Consider the following 21,408-nt stretch of genomic DNA (forward strand, 5'->3'; position numbering starts at 1 on the left):
TGGCAAAGGAGATTGAACAAATTATTGCACAATTTTGGTGGAGGGATCAGAAGACAAATAAGGGAATTCATTGGGTTGCTTGGAATAAAGTTGCAAAAAAGAAGTCTTCAGGATGACTCAACTTTAAAGAGATTATTACTTTTAACTTAGCTATGTTGGCTAAGGTAGGGTGGCGTATTATATGCAATCCAGACTCTCTTTTGGCTAAAGTGCTCCAAGCCAAATATTATCCTTCTTCGTCGTTTCTTGAAGCATCGGTGGGAAGGGGTACTTCATAGGATTGGAAGGGGATTTTGCAAAGGAGGAAAGTATTGAAGGCTAGTATACAATGGAGGGTTGGGGATGGGAAAAGTATTCAGATTGTGAATGACCCATGGTTGCCTACGCCGCAGACATTTCGGCTTATTTCAAGACATAAGGGGATGCCTAGAATGGTTGCCAACATGGTGGTCCCTGGGGGTAAATGGAAGCACGATGTTATTGATAGGTGTTTTAATGAAAAGGAAGCACATATTATTTTAGGTATGCCGCTGAGCCAATATGGATGCCCTGCTCGTATTATTTGGCATTACACTCGGAATGGGGTGTATTCGGTGAAATCAGGGTATATGGTGGCTTAAGAGATAAATCGGAATGGAGAGCTTGGATGGAAATGGGTGGGTCAATCTAGTAAGGATGACAACAAGGATCCGGTTTGGATGGCTTTATGGTAGTTGAAGGTTCCTCCTAAGCTGTGTCATTTCGTTTGGAAGAGGTGTAGGAATATCCTTGCAGTGCGTACAAATTTGCAACGCCAGGGGATTCGGTTGGAGACTAGTTGCCCATTCTATGCAGGTGATGTGGAAACGCAGGTGCATCTTTTTTTTCGTTGCCCATTTGCTCATGTATTTTGGTTTAATTCTCCGCTTCAATTGGATGTGACAACGGTGGTGGATGGGGATTTTATGGAGTGTTGGAAGTGGTTGTGTAAGAAATATGGTGAAGAGGAGAGGCTAGTGATCTAATGCGTTGGGTGGTTTGTGGTTTGTGGAGGATATGGAAGTGTCAGAATAGTGTGGTGTTTGAGAAGATTAAGGTAGAACCTAGTGTTGTGCTGTAACTACTTCGACAAAAATTGGGTGAAATATCGAGGTGTGAAGGGGAACTGGTGCAGCAGCCAAACCGTGGGCAGCAAGTGAGAATGGAGAACCATGAAGGGTGGGTAAAGCCTCCATTTGGTACAATCAAAGTGAACTGTGATGGAGCTTGGTGTAGTCGTACTGATGTTGGGGGGGGGGGGGGGGGGGTTTGGAGGGGTTGCGAGGGATTTTGCAGGGATTTTTAAAGGTGCTGGAGGTGTGGGCAAAATTCTATGTGTATCGAGCATCATGGCAGAAGCAGAAGCAATGAGATCGGCTTTGTTGGCTTGTGTGGAAAAAGGCTTTGGGGTTGTTTAGTTGGAAACTAATTCGAATGTCCTTATCGACATGATCCATGGGAGCTTGCAACTGGAGGCAGTTATGGATGATATTTTTTGGGATATTAACCATATTAAGCAACAATTATGTTATGTTGAGTTTCTTTATACTCCTCGTGTCTGTAATGAGGCTATGCATCTTATGGCATCTTATGTCACACGTGTGGGGGGTGGTCATTTGTGGGATGCTTTTGAATCAAAGTGGTTGTTTAAATTCTTTGACTTCTGATGTAAACCTTTCGATTCATATTTAATAATATCTTACTTTCGACAAAAAAAAAAAAAAAAAAAAAAAAAGAACTTTCTCTTAAAAGAAAATGGTGAAGAAAAAATCTTTAATCAAACAACTATATATACAAGGAGAATAAATATATACAAAATTGGTGATCAGAATTAATCATATAAATATGGATATATATAATATATCCCGACAACTAGATACCAGGGGGAACATTCTACAATTCCCCAACTTGGCCGACCAGCCCCATTATATCACGGTGAGCAATACATTCCACCACCAACAATATTTCTCTAATTTTCCAAGTTGTGTGCCATGTCTGGCACCGCCTTCGATATCTTATCCAGTAAACTTGAGGGCATGCTAGGGTTAATTCATGGCTCCTGCTTTGGATTAATTAATTAGGTCATGACCTGTACCTAGCTTGTGTGATCCATATATATCTCATCACTCCCCGTTAGATTTGGTTACATCTTACCATATCTTCCACGCACATACTCATGACTCAGTACAATTAATATTATAATTTAAGTGAATTTGACACGCTATATCATCACGTGCAAGCCTGAAATATCACGTGCTTGATCGGAATCGGAACATGGTGTAAGAGATACTCCCACTCTAGTCTCTAGGCCGGCCAACTGACAAGTTATCCTATAGCTAGGCTAAAAACCTTGAAGAGCTATATATGTCGATCATACAGTGCTTCGTTAATAACCAACACACCTCTTTCCCTTTCAGATCACAACAGATTGATCAAAGCATGCATGCATATGAAACCCTAGTTCTATACCGGGTTCTAGTATGGGCTGCAGTAGTGAACAAGCTAAATAATCGTGCGCTGATCACAACATGATAGGAGGGGACCCGATTTTGATCAAAATATTACAACCAAATATTAAATAACATGTGCGAAACCTGAAATGGTAAGACATGCATGGTGTATTTTATCTGCAAATCTTATTAATCCTGATCATCAGGTAACAGCACACGTCAGTATTTGGCGTCATCGAAACCCAATCCATTCCATCTTAAAATTCTTAATGGTTCCCTTCTATAATTGGTAATTTCACATGCATGAAAGTTTTATAACGGTTAGTAAATATGTATAATTTTACGTGTTATAATATAAGATGATACGGTTGATTATGAATCTCTAAAATTTCAGGAGTTTTTTGCGAAATTTATAAAGGAGGCCCTTCTTAAAATAGTCTTCCAAAAAAAATTGAACAATGCACTGATGTTAAAAACAATAACTAAAACTTAAAAATCCTACTAAATAATCAACAATCAGTTCAATCTTAAGAAACCAAATGAACAAAATCTTCAAAAGCCTAGCATTGAAGACTTGAAGTTTCACTTAAAGATGGTTCTTCATGCATTCTTTGTTGCAAAATCATCGATTAAACATTCATAAACAATTTTGTCTAAAAAGCCGCTTTCAATCGATATCAAACCAAACTCATTTAACCTTTCTTGCAACATGGCTGATTGCACGTATGATTTTAATATTTTAACAATGAAAAACTCATTTCCGCAAATGCAACGGTAATAAGTACAATCAACAAAAATCTATATGCAATGCTTGCAGTCAAGAAATAACGCATCATCTTCAAGTAGTTCAATACGTCAATGGATGTCTTCATTTCTTTCAGTAAAGGCTCTCATAAAAGTTTCAACTCTACAAATAATGCATACTCATCAACATAAAAGAACTCACATATCTTGAGAAAGTTTTGAAGACAATCACAACAATCTTTCAATCTATCATTACCCATCGAATTCAACATTTCTGAAGTAAATAAAAACCCAAATACATCATCATATGCTTGATATTCTTCAAACCTTGTCTTCGGCAAACCAATAACTTGATCTATCATATATAAAAAGTAATGAATCCTAAAAGGTTCCTTTGTTGATTATTAAGTTGATTGGGATGACTCATCATTATCATCAGTGTCATTTTCTACGAATTTCACGTTTTTTTTTTTTTTTTTTTTTTTAAACACGGGATCAACTTCCATAATTTTTGATATAATACTGTTATTTATTAGATAGCAAAAATTTTTTGGGACCCCTAAAATTTCGGGGCCCTAGGTGATCAAACACTTCGCTCCTCCCCAAAGTTGCCTTTAGGTTGATATGTCTCACTCACTAAACCCCGCCCAATACCGCCTAGGCCCCACCTAAGCGCTATACGGTTGGCCACAACCCCAATTAATGTTTAAGCATTTGAAAATTAAGAAAAAAAAGCCTAAACCAGCTTAGGTTGCGACTCTCACTTAAACATAAAATAGATAACTTTCGTTTCGCATTTTATTGTTCAATAAATTGTAAGAGACTTGTTGAATAATTGGATGAACACTCATTATATACTTGTTCTCCATGTTTTCAATATGTTCAATTTCTAATACTTTATAAATATATATTTCGTTCTATTTTGCAATTTATGTATCCCAATATAATTACGTATTTTTTTTAAAGTATAAGTAGACGTTTATTTATATGTTATATAACAAATTTAGGGTACTGTTACTCCAATAATTTCATTCTACACTCCTCACAAGTGTATTTTTCTTTCCAATTATAGAAAGTTTGGAGTGCAAAATGAGATTTTTGGAGTGCCAATAACAATTCCTTAAATTTAATTAAAATAAAAAAACCGCTTAAGCTCTGCCTAGACGCCTAGGTGCTAGACCCATACTTACCGCCTGACTGGCGTCTAACGTCTTTTAGAATCTTCTCACTTCTACAATATATTATCAAAAATAAACATAAATCCATTATAATTTGAAAATAACTCCAAGTGACAGACTTCCGAGCACAGAACAATCTCTCCACATGCTTGCGCCTCTTTTTCTTGCTTTGACTTCGCTTTCTTGTTGTGATAGAAAATGAACTTCTCCCTCCAAACTCTTCATATGGCTCAGTTTGGATGAATAGAATGAATGGAACCCACTGATTTTGGATAGTGGTAAGTTTGGTAACGTGGGAGATTTAATTTCAGATTTCCGGCATCACATGTCGTGTCTTTAATTTTGTGTTGGGGTTTTGTAGTCTAGTGCCTCCAAAAGTTTTTTGTTGTGTAACAAAACGTGCGCATCGTTAAGTAGATAGAAACTTTCTGCAGGTGCAGACGTCGGCTTTGCTCTTTCCTCTTTTCTATTTAATTCTAAATTGCGACCAAAGTAATTCGATCCCACATAGATAAACTCATCAGGGAGAGGACTAGGACTGCAAAATATGATATTAATGTTTAAGGAAAACTGCTTTAGAATTTTAGAGGATCTAGCTTCCTTTCTATATTTCTTATTTACGTTTTGGATTTCACACCCATGCATGATGTAGAACTTATCCAATATATGATTTGGCAATCTGAGATGTGGAAGTTATTTCGTATCGAAATTTTATGAAATTTTACTAAGATGCATAGATTAGGAGATGATACCATTTCTCGTTCTACTCTCTGTATTTTGTAAATATACATTTTAAAGTTAGACTCTAATCTTTATGTCAAATTGAATTACGATTCGGACAGCAAACCATATAAATTTTAAAGTTAGCCTCTAACCAACTTATCAGCCTTACATGTGGAAATACAAAGAGGGACCTTTCACCATCAAGTTTATAAACTGGTATATAGAGAATCAATTCCCATTGAATTCTCACTAAGCATAGCTAGGTCTTTAGTTTGCATGATCCTGACTGCGTGCTGCCATGGCGCGCACCATTCAGATTACTGCTCTCTACAATGTGACGCTTCCTCATGTCCTCTCGTGCCCTCTTGGTAGTGGCAGACGATGAACCCTACCCACACCCCCACTCTCTACTACATATATATGCTGTGGGCCGGCGTATATAACCATTTTTTTTTTGGTATTTTTCCCCATTCAGTGATCCTTCATTTGTTTCTCAATTTCATCTCAACTCGTTTCCTTTTTGGGGTCAAGCCAATAACCACAAAAGATTAACTAAACATAGGATAAGACCCCAGTATCAAAAGAAAACCCTAACACAAACAAAACGAATTGCTAACTCACTAACTTAGAAAACAGAACACAATCTCATAACTTTATTATTTTTGAATATTACTGTGAACAAAATAAGTATTCTATATCTACTAAAATTATCCAACATATTTCATATTGTGTTATATAATTCTTCATATTGTGTTATATAATTTATAAATCCAACATGTTTTTTTTTATATACATACATATGTCCACATAGTAGAAGAACTATTTGTAATATTACCAATTATTTCTTGAAGTACATTTTTTTTTTTAAAAACAGACAACTGGTTATCCACCTTTTTCGGGGGCTGAAAAAACTCACAGAGGCATTTCAGTGTCTCATTGGCCATAAGTTTGGCTTCCACACCAACAGTGGATTTCGAACCCAAGACCTTCAATTTTTAGTTTGAAAAAAACCTTGCAATCCATCATTTACCACTGAACTACCAGGTAACGTTTATTAGAGTACATTTTGAGTCTGTCTAACGAATTCAGTCTCTTCACTCGTGCATGCATGAATATTTTCATGCGATTCATTAAAAAATTAAACACTTCATCACATGGAGTGGGGACTGGGTCAAATCCGATTTGGCGACGTACTCCCACGTGGGCTGGTTCTTGGCGCCTGACTGGGTTGATTTCAGACAGAATGACATAAATATCCTCAGACAGATACATGTCCAGTCACCAAAGGACACCGAAATCAATGCAAGGGATGATTGGCATCCGGGGGGGCACCCCTACCATCAAAAGCGGCGAAAATTGCGTCTATTCTGCAACTCCTTTTTTGTCTTCTTCGATCCCGACAGTTTAGCCTGTCCACCCATTCACCAAATGTTCCATTTTATAAACATTGTTTAACCAAGTAAAAATACTTTGGGAAATGGTAAAAAATTATCTTAATTATTGATTTCACGATACTTTCATATCTTTTTTTTTTAAATAATAATGTCATACATCATCTTACGAACTTATGTCAATGTCATACCTCCATCAGTTTTTCTATTAATTTTTCTTTTAAATGCTGACTTAGCTAGAGGCAGGACCCAGTCATTAATCCAACTGAATTAAAAAAATATTAAATATATTTTTAATAATTAAAAATAATTTTTTTATATTAAATCTCTCTCTCGCCTGTCTGCATCCCCAAACCCCTTCCCACCCCCCCCCCCCCCCGACCCCTTCCCACCCGTCCCCCCCAACCTTCCTCCACCACCCTCTTTATTTCCTCTCTCTCTCTCTCTCTCTCTCTCTCTCTCTCTGTGGACAAGTATGGGGGATCCACCCCTAACCCACCTAAAGTCTACTTCCTCCCCACTTCTCTCTCTCGCCGTGCCCAAAACCCCCCAAACCCACCTGGATTTTTTCATCTGCCCTCCTTTCTCGGATCTACCTGTAAGCTCCAACCCGTTTCCCTCTCCCACTCCATTGCCCATCGCCGATCCGCCATCGTTGCCGTCTCCAAAGCTGTCAAGGAGAAAGGGAGAGAGGGAGAGCTGTCAAGGTCGGGGCCGACGAGGCTTCTGTTACAACATGACAGGGTGAAAGGGAGAGAGAATACGAGAGGAAAGAGGATGGCGGATGAAAAAACCCAGGTGGGTTTGGGGGGTTCTGGGCACAACGAGAGAGAAGTGGGGAGGAAGGAGACTACAGTGGAGAGGAGAGGGAGAGGCGAGGGGAGATAGAGGGTGGTGAAGGAAGGTTGAGGGGGACGAGTGGGAAGGGGATGGGGGGACATGTGGGAAGGGGTTTTGGGGATGCAGAGAAGAGAGAGGAGAGAGAGATTTAATATTTAAAAAAATTATTTTTATTTTTTATTTTTTTAATTTTTAATTATTAAAAATGCATTTAATAATTTTTTTAATCTAGTTGGATTAGTGAATTTTTAAATTCCTTAGAATCAAAATATTTTTAGGTTAAAATTTTCATAAAATTAATTTAGTATGATCTACATAATTTTTTTTTCTTTAAAATAAATTAACCTAAATTCATTCTTTAATATTCTAAGGCAAAAAATTTAACCAATAAAGATTGGAGCATAATAGTTGTTTATGAGTTAAACCTAAATTTTATGGGCTAAAAATTTTAGGTTTTAACCTAAGAGTTGGATATGGTCTTAGGAGTGTAATTGTGTTAGTCATAGTAGGTTTGGTATAAGAATCTTATGAGATTTAGAAGACCTTTCATTGTACAACTTGTATAAGTTGAAGATCAAGTTTCTCTCTCCTTTTTTAGTATAAATAAAGGAACAAGGCAAGAGAGATACAGACACAGAATTCCTCAAGCCCTTCTCGCCCTACTATTCTTCTTTGGCTGATCTCCCTCTCATTTCTCCACTAAATTCATACTACAACACGTTATCAACACACTTCCGTTGCTGTGCTAAGGAACTGAAGGATTTTGGAGATGGATCTTCTACAACATTCAAATGCTTTATTGTTTCCGTCAAATCCAGTTCTTCTAAAATACGAAATCGATATTTTATAAGCCTTGATAACATGAAAACATTCAATATGATGCATGAATTTATTTTTTGCATATGTTGCTCAATTATATATATTGTTCATGCATACGCAATATTATTATGTTGATTTGGCATACGCACTATTGTTTATAATTCGATATTGTTGGAGTGAATTGTGTGAGTACAAAGAAAATATAAGTAAAAATTAGGATTTCAAACCCCTAAATCGCGAGTGAACCGTGGCCTAAAACCGCGTCACACCAAGCTGAGTTGAGCTGCGATTCATGGCCTGAAGCCATTTGAGCCACGCCACTTAGCCGAGTTGCCGACCCACTAAAACCCGGAACCCAAATGGGATCAAAATAACATTGTTATACATCGTCCCCTTCCTCGATCCACTGCGCACCCCACCATTTCTTCGGTAATTGTTCCTCACAGTCAAGACACTTATCGAAAAACATTGGGTTTTCTACCACCGCCTCCCACATTTGTAAAAGTTTGAAGACCAGGACATCATAGTCTTTGAAGTCAACATTGTTTGAATCGATCAATTTGATAAAATTCAACGCAATTTCATCAAGATTTGGACCCCAATCACGACTTACCCTAGCCGCCATCTTTCGAGACATCGCCCGTTTTTTAAACCCACGGAAAGCGCCTACAGCGGTTCGTCGTTGAATTTCTCTAACTAAAACTCGAACCTAGTTTCATTGGGCTTGTTCACGACTTGGACCCTGCCTTTTCGGCTCCACTATCAACCCGACCCATACCTAGCTTGATGTTGGGATGCCTCACATCACTGCCTGACCCACACTTATCAGATTATTTTAGTGACCCGCAATCAATAAATTCGACAAAAACCATATTTTTGGCATCCCAATTTTTTATAGATAATGATCCATTATTTTATTTTATTGTATTTTTTCTTTAGACTGTTGACATCATTTCATAGTCCTGGACCTACTGACATTTGGTCCCCCAAGCAACCCATATTTACCAAACCAGTTGTATATTGTATCTCCTGTTCTTCCAGGTAGCCAAGAACTGGAAGTTCATTTAAATCAAACCTGTAGTTTTGAATTAGTGCATTTGAAACTCAAAGTTTTCATAAAACAATACACCTATGTAAAACTCGAAGTTTTTCATACAAACCAAACTATCTCTTAGAGCTCGAATATTCTTACTTTAATGATTATGGAGGTATTTATTTCCCATGGCGCTAACCACAAACTTGTTCCCTCTGTTTAATGGATTCCGAACCGTCAAAAGTTCAATTTCACTAACATGGAAGTTTATGATGAAAGCTACTTTATGTAGGTATAAGACATGAAGCTTCACTTGACTATCAAGAAGTCGAGAATCCAATGAAGCTAACAATGGCATAAAAGAGATGAATAAGCCACTGGTATGCTCTTCACTTGAAGACTTATGCCTGAAGCATTACAAACGGAAGTATATAGCCAAAAAGGATTCCATGGCTCTTTGGCTTGCTCTACAAACTGTTCAATCATGAAAGATGATCTTGTCTAAAGAAAAACATGATTGAAATCTTTACGTCCATGATTAATTACAGTTCTAAAGCTTATGGCCTTGCGTGTTTATTAACAAGTAATCCGAATTGCTAAAGTTGCAGTTTATGTCAATGATAGAAATCTCACTAAGACTTTGAAAGAGCCTAAGAAAACTGCCACGCACCTAAAGATGAAATTTAAGATAAAAGATCCTGGGAAAACTCATTTATGCCTTAACCTGAAGTTCGAGCATTATTTTGATGGTATTTTGATCTATCAGTTGAACTACACCCAGTGGATGTTACCTTTTGAGTATACATGTAATCATCCATAAGCTAAATGCAAATAAGGTCCTAGAAGAGGTTGTGAAACCCGAAGTTTTATATCTAAGCTCATCTTTGCGCGTTGTTATACTTAGCTCATTGCATAAGGCATGACATCTCTTTCGTTGTTGATATGTTGTAAAGATACATCACTGCACCTACACGCCGCCACTAAAATGGCATTAAAGGCATTTTTTTGCTACCCTAAAGGTATTACAAATTTTGGCTTATTTCTACGCATCTCGAGTAGATCTAACCCCATGATTGTTGGAATGATGTTTGCCTTGTTTGTTATACTAACATTGGCTACTAATCAAACCCACACAAGGCACGTTCCTAAATGATTATATCATTACTGTTAGAGATACCATAATATCTTGGAGGTCCACGAAATAAACCTTAGTTGCAAAATCTTCAAATCATTCCAAAGTTCAATGCGCCACATGATAAATATGGTTAATAATTCTTGTTGAGCATCTTCGAAGTACCTGTGGTTTTTCATCCATCACTGAGTCCCAACGACGATCTATGAAGACAACATGTATTGACCAGACCAAGACATGTTACATCAACAAAGTCAACACCAAGCATATTGCACCATCATCTCATCGCATGAAAAGATTGACTTCGAGCAAATATGGCGACCATTTCATTAAGTAGCAACTAAAGTTAAGAAACTTGTCCGAGGAATTAGTATCTGTAAATTGTCTTATTTGTAATGTTTATACTTCTCATTTGGATGTTTTGTCAAACTTAGAAGGAGTATCCAGAGGTATACTTACTTGACCTCAATGTACTCTTTTTTCCTTAGATTATGAGTATTTTTTCCATTGGATTTTAACTACATGACAAGATTTTAACAAGACACCTATTCTCAGGTGGTCATACACTTATGTGCGTTTAACTTGCATCTTAAAGGCATTTAGTTTTGACTTAATGCAACTTCTCACTTTTCTCCCTAGACTATGGGTTTTATCCTATATTGGGTTTTACCATAGCCATATGTTGTGAGTTTTACTACTTATGCATTCTTCTGTTTATTTTTCAAACTCGCATTCGCTCATTAGGCTGACTAGACGAGACGACTTCATCAATTATTTCTACATCATCACATGAAGACCTAATGCACCATTTACTTGAGTATTTACACACTCAAGGGAAAGTATTGCAACCCTAATTTTATTAGGAGTATGATTGTGTAAATCTAGTAGATTATGTAGAGAAATCCTATGAGATATAGAAGAATTTTTTTCTTGTAAAAATTGTATTAATTGCATAAATATCACACATGTAATTCCTCAAGCCCTTATTTCCCTTCTCTTCTTTCTGGTCGATCACTCTCTCTTTTCCCTCACTAAGTTCATACTACAACAAGCAAATTGTTAATTTAGCACGTTATTTCTAAATCAAAACTGACCAAAAATATTATTTAATCGAAGTTATTAATTTACCGAGTATTAAATATTGAGGTTTGCCCTCACTAACTCGGACTGGACTGGACTAGCTATTAGTCCAATACTGTGTTTGTTTCATGCTGGGACTAACATTAATGAGACTAAAGGGGACTAGCATGGACAAAACCCTTCACTAAGAGGTCTTAGTGAGACCCCCCAATAATCATGGGACTAGCTAAGACTATCCTCTATTTCTCGTCCTTGTCATGCTCAACGACCACTCCCGACAGACTCCTCGTCATCGCCGGTCACCTAGATCAATCATTAACTTCCCGACTCTCTTTCAGATCCATTTCACAACCAACTTTCATATAAAATATACCAAATTGAAGCTGGGAGTGACAAAATTACGATTTTACTTGAATTGAGGCCAAAATGTGGTCGAATGTGGCCGGAAAATGGCCTGGAAGTCTCAGCCTGTTTGGGCTTCTTCAAATCCATGACAAATTCGAGCATGCAAAGCTAAGATCTCGGTCCAGGGATGGTGATGAATTTTTTGGCGGTGCTAACTTCATCCAATTTAATGAGGGTTGGCCAAAAAACACATCGGGAAACCTGCAACTCGTCAGGAAAATTGGAGCAATGAGGTTCCGCTCGAACAACGCATAGCTAGAGAGGGAGGGAGGACAGAGAAATAGAGACTGGAATCAATAAGGAGTTTGACCAGGAATGAGAAAGAGACATGAATTGAGAGGTCTGAGAGGAAAAAAAGAGGGAGAGGGTGGGACGATGAGAGAAGAGGACAAGAGTGGGATGGAAATGGTAGGAAAAGATGGAGAAAAAGATAAGATCATAATAAAATATTAATAATTTATATATTAAATAAAATAATATTAGAATTTGTTATTATCCAGCTTCTTAGTCCAATACTGCACCAAACGCTTCACTAAGTTAGTCCAGTTTAGTCTAGTCTAAGCCAGTCCAGCTTAGTCCTTGAAGCTAATCCAGTCCGAGATAGTCCAGCGCAACAAACGCCCCCTTAGAAGACACTTTAAAGATTCAAACCACCACCAAGGTCCTATTATCTATTTTTGTAAATATATAATTAATGAGTGCAACCACCTTCACCAAGAGAAACATGGTGTAGTATGCAAAAACTACTATGAGTTTTCGATTAGATTTTAAAAACCTTGTTCATTGGCTTCAACTTATTCAATGGCGCCACGTAGATTAATATTTTTTTTTTGTGCCCAAATGGAGGTATTCCACACCTTGAAATGTATGATTAATTTTAAAGAAATCCTGAAAGGCTAAAGATATATTAGCCCATTTTTTATCATAGAAGTTTTTAATCAGAGAATCACCCTTATTTTTACTAGCTTCGTGCCTTGAATCAAAATCAGAGAACATACCTAACTTAAAATTCTAATGTATTTATACTATGTCGTGGTTATTAATATTCCATTTATATGTTCATCATGCATGCATGCATGACCTTTGGACAGTAAGTAGGGGTGGGTTCGATTTCATTCAGTTCGGGTTTTTGCCAAAACCGAAACCGAATCAAAACTTCTTTTGGTTTTTTTTTTTTTTTTTGTTTGGTTTTGTTCAGTTTGGTTTCGGCTCGGTTTTGGTTTTTTTATTTTATTTTATAAAACTTGATCTTTTTTTCAATTTGGAATTTAAAAAATAAGCTTGAATTGATAGACTAATAATAAGAACATGGGAAAAGTTGTAAGGTAATTGTACGTATACAAGATGATATAAATCAATCATATTCTATCAACGATCTCAATTGAAAAAAAAAATTGATCACCATATTCATTCCAAAAGAAAACAAATAGAGAAACTCTTCCAAGTTCTAAAGGCTTCCAAAATTTTCCTTTATAACTAATGGAATATCCTCCATAATTGAACCAAGTATCCTTGAAAAAGCCCTAGGCATAGTTTGAAAACAAAGTTTCACAAAAGAAACATCATGGACATACATTAATAAAGTGTAAAGGAATTCGGTTTGGTTCAGTTCCCGAACCTTCAAAACCGAAACCGAATCAATATAGTTCGGTTAAATTTTTCCTTTTTTGGTTCAATTTTTTTTCGATTTTCGATATTTCGGTTTCGATTTGGTATTCGGTCCGCTTTTTTTTCCTTTTCTTAGCCCACCCCTGACAGTAAGTATAAGCTGCCGCAAAGCTTAAAGACTTTGAAGCCTTACGGGTTGGCACTGGCAATCGCAGCTCGGCCAAGACGCGTTACTGGTACTTGTGCGTGCATTCCAACAAAGTTTTGTGTCTTCCACTTCGTACTATATAATTGATTAATTAAATTCTTTAATAATATATCTAATTAAAAGTTTTTTTTTTTTTTTTTAGTATATTAATATTTTTACAGTGAGGAAAGAAGTTCGGTAAAGTCATACAATTGGCAGCCTAATTTAATATCGAATTCTTTATTCATGAAATTCGAATTTAAGACCTCTCACTTTCAAATAAAGAAAAATACTACCAAAATATAGTACTGAGTGACTAGATATATCATATAAATCAAACAAAAGAATTTAAGCATGTGGTTAGATACATCATATTTCTATGTCTGTATGGATCGCAAAGGCATCTCTAACTACCTAATCATTAGCCTCCTGTTTAATAAACTATATGTATTAAAAAGCATTTCTGACTTTTTATGTGTAAGAATATGTTGAGTAAAACTTAATAATGATAAAAAAAGGTAGCTTAATTTAAAGCTGTTGACTTCCCTTCCTCTCTCGTTTTGCAGCTACCAACGTAATTTTACATGCCTATTAAATTTTTTTTTCTGGCTATTTCAGAGTTTCTCTAGGTGGACCTTTATAATTGGTTAGTTACAAGGGTGTATTTAACTTAGTGATTGTATTGAAATTGACTTCTAAATTCCAATGGAAAAAACCTTAATTTACATTTTAATTCTCAAACTTTTCTATTTTATATGTAGCACCATTAACATGAAATACCTCTGTGAGTCTTCTTAATCTTCGAAATAAGTGGATAACCGTGATTTGTCAGTTGCCACCAATTGTTCTTTTTTTTAAAAAGAAGGGGATATAGCACCACTAGTATTTAATTAATTATCGCCAAGTCACATAATTCCTCTCCACTTCAACTTACAAGAAAATTTGGTACGCATCTTGCGTCGACGGGCTCTAGCACACAAAGCAATGAAGTATATTAAAATAAATCTCCAACCTGTACAAAGAAGAAAATAATTTTAAAAAGTTTCACACCCATTTTTGAAAGAGTGTGCCGGCTGTATACAAAAATTTGTAATATCGTTTGTCTTAATACGTAAAGATTAGTGAGAGTTTATAGAAAAAAGGACATCACTAGCTATCCAAGCTAACTCTGAATAAACTTTTTATACCATTAATATAATATAATTTCGGCGTGATACTTGTAGGGTTCGGAAACTTAATTTCATCAAGTAATTGACATAGTATTTTCAAAACAAAACACGTAGGATTAGTAAGGATTTGTTGTCTTTTGAATTTGAGATATGAGAAAAGTATATGTATGAAACAAGAAATGAAGAAAGATGATTGGATTCATAAGAATAAATAAAGAAGAATGAAACGAAACAAAATCTTTCAATAGAAAACAACTTAAAGTACCTTTAATTTTTTAATTTGTAGTTTTCACTTTATGTCTTTCCTTGTACATCTCTCTCACCATCATCCTTCATTTACCCTTATTCATGTTCATTTTCCCATGCATTTCCCATATACCACTAGCTAACACAGAAAGGAAAATAAAAAACCAAAAAAAACAAAATGGGTATCAAACGCGACTTAAAATTATTGTATTGTAACATTGTTGGTGATATTATAAAAGAAAAATACATTTTAGTACACACAAGCTATTGGATATCTCATATTGGAGATTTGAAAATACAAATTACAATTTATATACAAATGGTTCCATTATTTATTATACTGAGGCATTTTAGGATAAAATCTCACACCTCTTGCACTACATATGGTTAAGTTGGGAATAATATCGGTGTTGAACCATTTGACCCCTCTCTTTGAAACTTTGACATGGTAGTAGAGCTGGTTTGTTTCGGCCTGAATAGTAGCTATGTACTCTTTTTGGACCCCTACTGGGTCTGTTCCAATGTGCGTAGTATTCACGTGTGGATCATTAAGGATATAGTCCTACGTGAGGGGGCAAGTTAGAAGTCTATCTTGTAGATTTGACAAAACAAATTACAATTTATGTACAAATGGTTCTATTCATATAATTACACCGATGCCTTTTAGGATAAAATCTCACACCTCTTGGGTTACAGGTGGTTAAGCTGTGGACAACATCGGTGTTAGACCATCCAACCCTTCTCCCTGAAACTTTAATTTAGGCCTCGCTTAACATAGAGAATTGGCTTGAGTAGGACTACTCAATATATTGAAAGCATTTTTAAAGAATAAATGGATGATAATTTTCTTATTTTGTCCAAGTTGAAGTTTACTTGTGGTCAAAATAAATCGCAATTAATCCCCACAAAAATGATAGTATTAAAATTGACAACTATTCTTTATGAGTAACCATCAACTTAAACAAAATAAATTTATCATTCATTTATTCTTTTAAAATACGTTTAATATAGTAATTAGTTTTATCTAAGCCATTCTCTCTACCAAACGAGAGGCCAGAAGGAATTGGAGGCAGCCATTATATTTCTGTTCCTTACCAATTGTAAATCTCACACCTTTTTTTAACGGTCTTCAAAAGTACTCCTGTAAAGGACCCATGAGCATAGAAATTGATGGGTCATTTTTGTGACATAAAAATACGAACCACACACCATTGTTTCTCTTTTGCACAAGTAATTTGAAATTAATCACATTGTTCACAAATTGTGATAAAAGGAAAAATCTCATTTATTCCCAAATGTCACAAAGTTGTTAGTTAATTAACTAGGACATAGTTCTTATCCAAATAAGGATAGTGTCATCCACACTTATTTTTACCTCTCACGCACTTAACTTAATTTCTAGTTTTCAAATCGAATGAATAAAAAAATCAATGGACAAAAAGTGTGAGGCAAAAAAAAAAATGTGTGAATAGCACTACCTTAAATAATGCCTCAGGTACTACCAAATTTGTGTGGGACATGAAAATAATGTATGTACTCTATATTTCGTTATAATGTTGACATTAGTTTGGACAGACGAATACCATGTGCTACATATGTACCACTTTATCTCATTTCTCATATGGCTTGAATTTTTTTCAAATGATAGATTTTGTTATATTAGATGTTAGGTTAGCCACCGACGGGGTTCAAACCTACACCGTCATGCAAGGACTCAACTCATTTCCACCAATGTGGTAAAAGGCCACTTGTAGTATAATGGTAGTTAACAAGTATATTACTCTAAGTTACATTTTGAAAAATGTGAAGGTTCGAATCTGAGATGCAATGAGTTAAAAAAATCATATCATATTAATCAAGACAATCTACCACTTAAAAATTGAATAAAAATTACCTATGAAAAGATCAATCCATGAGAAATAAACAATAAAATTATATATATATATATATATTACGGAACTGACGAACTTTCCCACCAGCCCAGATGTGAAATATTGGGTTAATTATCCTCAACCGTGCAATCAAATCACACTCAAATTTTTTCCCTCAGTCGATGATCTATTGACAATGTACAACTTTCTATACCGTGCAGATGACCACACAGAATCACCCCCACCACTCTCCATTATTTTCCTCAATAACCTACTCGCTCGCACCATGCACATACATACAAGGCATTACTAAATATTTCCCTCAGCAGGCATAGAACTCAACTAACTCGTTCAAGGACTCGGGCTGTGGATCGGCATTGTCGAGCATCCACAACAAGTGCTCGAACAGCACGACCTCGCATGCGACGTTGATCGTGTCGTCGTCTGACCTGTCGGCCAGCTCCTTGAAAAGCGGGTGGTCTACGATGTTGGAGGCCACAAGATAACGTCTTCGGGACTTACCCACGTAGACAGGGCGTAGGTCTCCTGAGATTACGTCCGTGAAGTAATCGTCATCGGCGGCGGAGACAACAGAATTGAGGCTGCGGCGGCTGTTCTGCTTGCTGAAGGAGTTCCACTTCTTCAGTACTGACTTGAGCTTTGTTAGCTTCCCACCTTTGGCCATTTGATATGAATAATGGTTTTTTCACAGAGAGAGAGAGAGAGAGAGAGAGAGAGAGAGAGAGTTGAGTAGTGCTGTGTTGCTTTGGGGGGATTTGGAAAGGGGAAGGAAGGTTCATATTTAAAGGGCACTTAGGTAAGGAAAAGGGGTGTAGTTGTAATATCCTCATATTATTGGGCCTAATTGCATGAGGAAATTTAAAGGGATTATTATGTGTGCTGTGACATATTTTATTTTTAGAAATTATAAAAGAAATAGATGGGCACTTGCGGCGCAAACAATCAACTTTTTAATGTATATGTAATCGGTTGTATAATTCAAATGATTAAAAATATTTTCTTTTACGCATTTTTATTTTAATTTGATTTAGAGTTTAGTATCGTAGACGTAATAGTGTGCTTTCACTTTTCTCAATTACGCACATTTACTCTAATTTTATTCAAAATTTGGTAACATAGATGTGAGACCATACTTCCATTTTTCTTAGTTAATATAAAAACAATATGACGGAAATGTTTATTTTTATTTATCAATCTAATAAATATGAGGGTTTTCTTCATCATTTACACTGTGTTTGGGTGAAAAAATTTAAGATTACTAAGGAATTTAAAAATGACGGAAATTGAAATGACAAGATTTTATTTTTTAGAATTTGTAAATTTTCTTGTTTGGTCAATCTAAAAGAACAATAGAATTGAATACGGAATTTGTTATTTTTAATCTCTCAATCATAGAAATTGAGAAATAACACCTATTTACATGGAATTTAAACTTGGGATTTGGAGGTTCCAAATTCCAAGTTTTTTTTCCACGCGGAAATTCTAAATTTCTATGTTTATGAATCCAAATAAGAGAATTAGTGCTTGTCAATTTATAAATTATGACTTTTACCAAAATTCCATGTTTATTTCTCTCATCTAAACATAGTGTTAGCTACACTTTTTTAGAATGCATATATATATATATATATATATATATATATATATGTTATGAACGATATATTTGTGAATATATCATCGGTAAACTTAACTACACTTTTAAAAAAACTGTGCAGTTAACCATGCACACTGAAGAGTAATTGCACTTATTCAAAATAATCAATTAAATTCAGTCTTAGGACATAAACATATAAAGTTGTTTAGTAAGCAAACATTACTTATGTTGCCTTTTGGCACATATGCCTTCAAAATTTGGTTGCTGCATGACGCTTACTAGAAAGTTGCTGGTCTCCATGATGGGAATGCATGTATATTGATTCCTTTTATAAAAACAAAACTGATTTAATTCTAATATTTTCCATTTCAATTTTAAATTACAAAAGTATTGTCAGTGAAAGAGACAAACATGTGCAGAGTTACCAAGATGGTCTTCGTCAAATCGATCATCCATAATTTTTTTTGTTTTTGGAAACTCCATAATTTATTTGTTTGTATGAACTTGTTTATTGTTTTTTTTTCTTCTGGTAAACGGTTTGAGAAGGTGAATTTTAAAATTATTGAGAATTAAGAAGATGATCGTTGCCTCCATCTTCCAGAATATGGGCGCCAACAGCTGGTAAGTGGTAACAACTAACAACCTTCATTTTCAATATTATCAAAAAAGACAATTGAATTAATTAATGCACTTTATACAGGTTGAAATTGTCATTATAATATATATATATATATATATATATATTATGAAAAATGATTAGACGAGATTAGCCTTTCGGCTATGATCACGTGCGAGGCATCTTTTCTCCCTCAAAGGTTTGAGAACCATTACACTCAAAACCCACCCGCATGTCCATTCTCCACCAATTTTTTTTTTTTTTTTTTTTTTATAATAAATGATAGTAAACAAAAAAGATACATGTAGAGGAACTATGCCAAGACTCACAATGACAAGAACGATCAACGAAAATGGTAAAAAATGTCACGAGCATGAGCAGAGGCTACAAAATTTGAAATTGTGGACCACCAGCATAAGCATAACTATCTGTCCCAAAAGAAGCTAAAACATCTACAACCTAATTTCCTTCTCTTTAAATATGTGTACACATAAATCGCTTTTGACGAAGTCACCGAAGACAATTCTTCCAATCCACCATAAGAAACCACAAGACTCCATTAGGAGCCCTAAAAAGATTGTAAATACCAATATGAACTTTGTTTTAATCCATAAATGAAGGCAAAATATGATGCTTTTAACTCCTTGCACTTTCTTTTAGAATAGTCATTAAAGAAGGAAATTCAACATGAGAATTTAGTGAATAAAGGTCATTTAACACTCAAACAAAGTTGTATTTTTATGATGAGGTTAATTACAACTAGGTATCAAACTATTGCAAATAAATATTTTTGTCAGGTTCACGGGAGTAGAGTTCAAACCTCCTTCAACAAAGTAACGACAACAACAGCTAATTAGTACATTAGAGAATCCCAGTGAGAAGTTCTATATGAGGTTGGAAAAGTGATGGATATACCCCATTTTAGAGCTTCAAGGAATCTTTAGAGCTTTATAAATATAAAAATAAAAATCTCCCAATGAGAGACTATTTCTTTTGGGCTCTACATGGGGTTGTATATATTTATTTATATAATAATTTGATTATACGATAATTTTTTTTTTGTGTTAACTTTTCTTAAGTTGATTTTTGGATGTATTATCATTTTTTTTATTTTTTTTTATGAACCTTTCAACCTAAAAAAGTTCAAATTCTGAAAAAAGTTAGATTTCATCACTTATAAAACGTTCGTTGGATTAGATTCTCTTATCTTAATCTCAGCTGTTAAATGATACAAACCCCCAACTTTGCCCTATGAAATAATTTGATTTTCACATACAACCCAACAATTTACCTAGCACCAATTGGTGAGCTTGTGACATCCCACATCGCCCAGGGGAGTGATCCTTAAATGTATATTCTCATCCCTACCTAGCACGAGGCCTTTTGGGAGCTCACTGGCTTCGGGTTCCGTAGAAACTCCGAAGTTAAGCGAGTAGTGCGCGAGAGCACTCCCAGGATGGGTGACCAATTAGAAAGTTCTCGTGTGAGTTCCCAAAAACAAAACCGTGAGGGATCGGGGCCCAAAGCGGACAATATCGTGCTACGGTGGTGGATCGGGCTCGGGAAGTGGTCCTCCCCGGGTCGGGATGTGACAATTTGGTATCAGAGCCTAACCCTGGGCGCGTGTGTGCCGACGAGGACGTCGGGCCCCTAAGGGGGGTGGATTGTGACATCCCACATCGCCCAGGGGAGTGATCCTTAAATGTATATTCTCATCCCTACCTAGCACGAGGGCTTTTGGGAGCTCACTGGCTTCGGGTTCCGTAGGAACTCCGAAGTTAAGCGAGTAGCGCGCGATAGCACTCCCAGGATGGGTGACCCATTGGGAAGTTCTCGTGTGAGTTCCCAAAAACAAAACCGTGAGGGCGTGGTCGGGACCCAAAGCGGACAATATCGTGCTACGGTGGTGGATCGGGCCCAGGAAGTGGTCCCCCCCCCCCCCCGGGCCGGGATGTGACAAAGCTAGTATCATACAATTTTGAAAAAAAATTATTTGAAAATTTCACCCACCAATGTCCATGAACGTTAAATCAATTTGAAATTTTAATTCTTATTATGGAATTTAAAACAATCATTAATTAGCCAAATTCCAATAAATTACAAATAAAAAACACAACCAAATGTTTCATCACATAATAAGGGGCATTTTAGCACTATAAAATTTTGTAATCTGAGTTGTAAAGCAAATTTAATGAATTTTTTTTTGTTAAAACCCAGTAAACGGGTTTTAGTTGTGAAAAAATACATAGGATGTGTTAAAGTTTTAAGAGAGAAATATAAATT

At 35.8% G+C, this 21,408-nt stretch overlaps 1 protein-coding gene across 1 annotated transcript; it reads right to left on the reverse strand.

Moving 5' to 3' along the window:
• Window positions 1-16,943: 16,943 nt before the first annotated feature.
• Window positions 16,944-17,654, reverse strand: LOC137747988 (auxin-responsive protein SAUR76-like). The gene has a single exon (XM_068488109.1). It carries the CDS (start codon window positions 17,577-17,579, stop codon window positions 17,217-17,219), a length of 363 nt encoding a protein of 120 aa, XP_068344210.1. The 5' UTR covers window positions 17,580-17,654; the 3' UTR covers window positions 16,944-17,216.
• Window positions 17,655-21,408: the final 3,754 nt, after the last annotated feature.

The sequence above is a fragment of the Pyrus communis genome, chromosome 1 (genome assembly GCF_963583255.1).
Source record: "Pyrus communis chromosome 1, drPyrComm1.1, whole genome shotgun sequence".
NCBI classification, from domain to species: Eukaryota; Viridiplantae; Streptophyta; class Magnoliopsida; order Rosales; family Rosaceae; genus Pyrus; species Pyrus communis.

Coding starts and splice junctions, on each gene's coding strand:
- LOC137747988 (XM_068488109.1), bottom strand. CDS start 17,579: ATGGCCAAAGGTGGGAAGCTAACAAAGCTCAAGTCAGTACTGAAGAAG.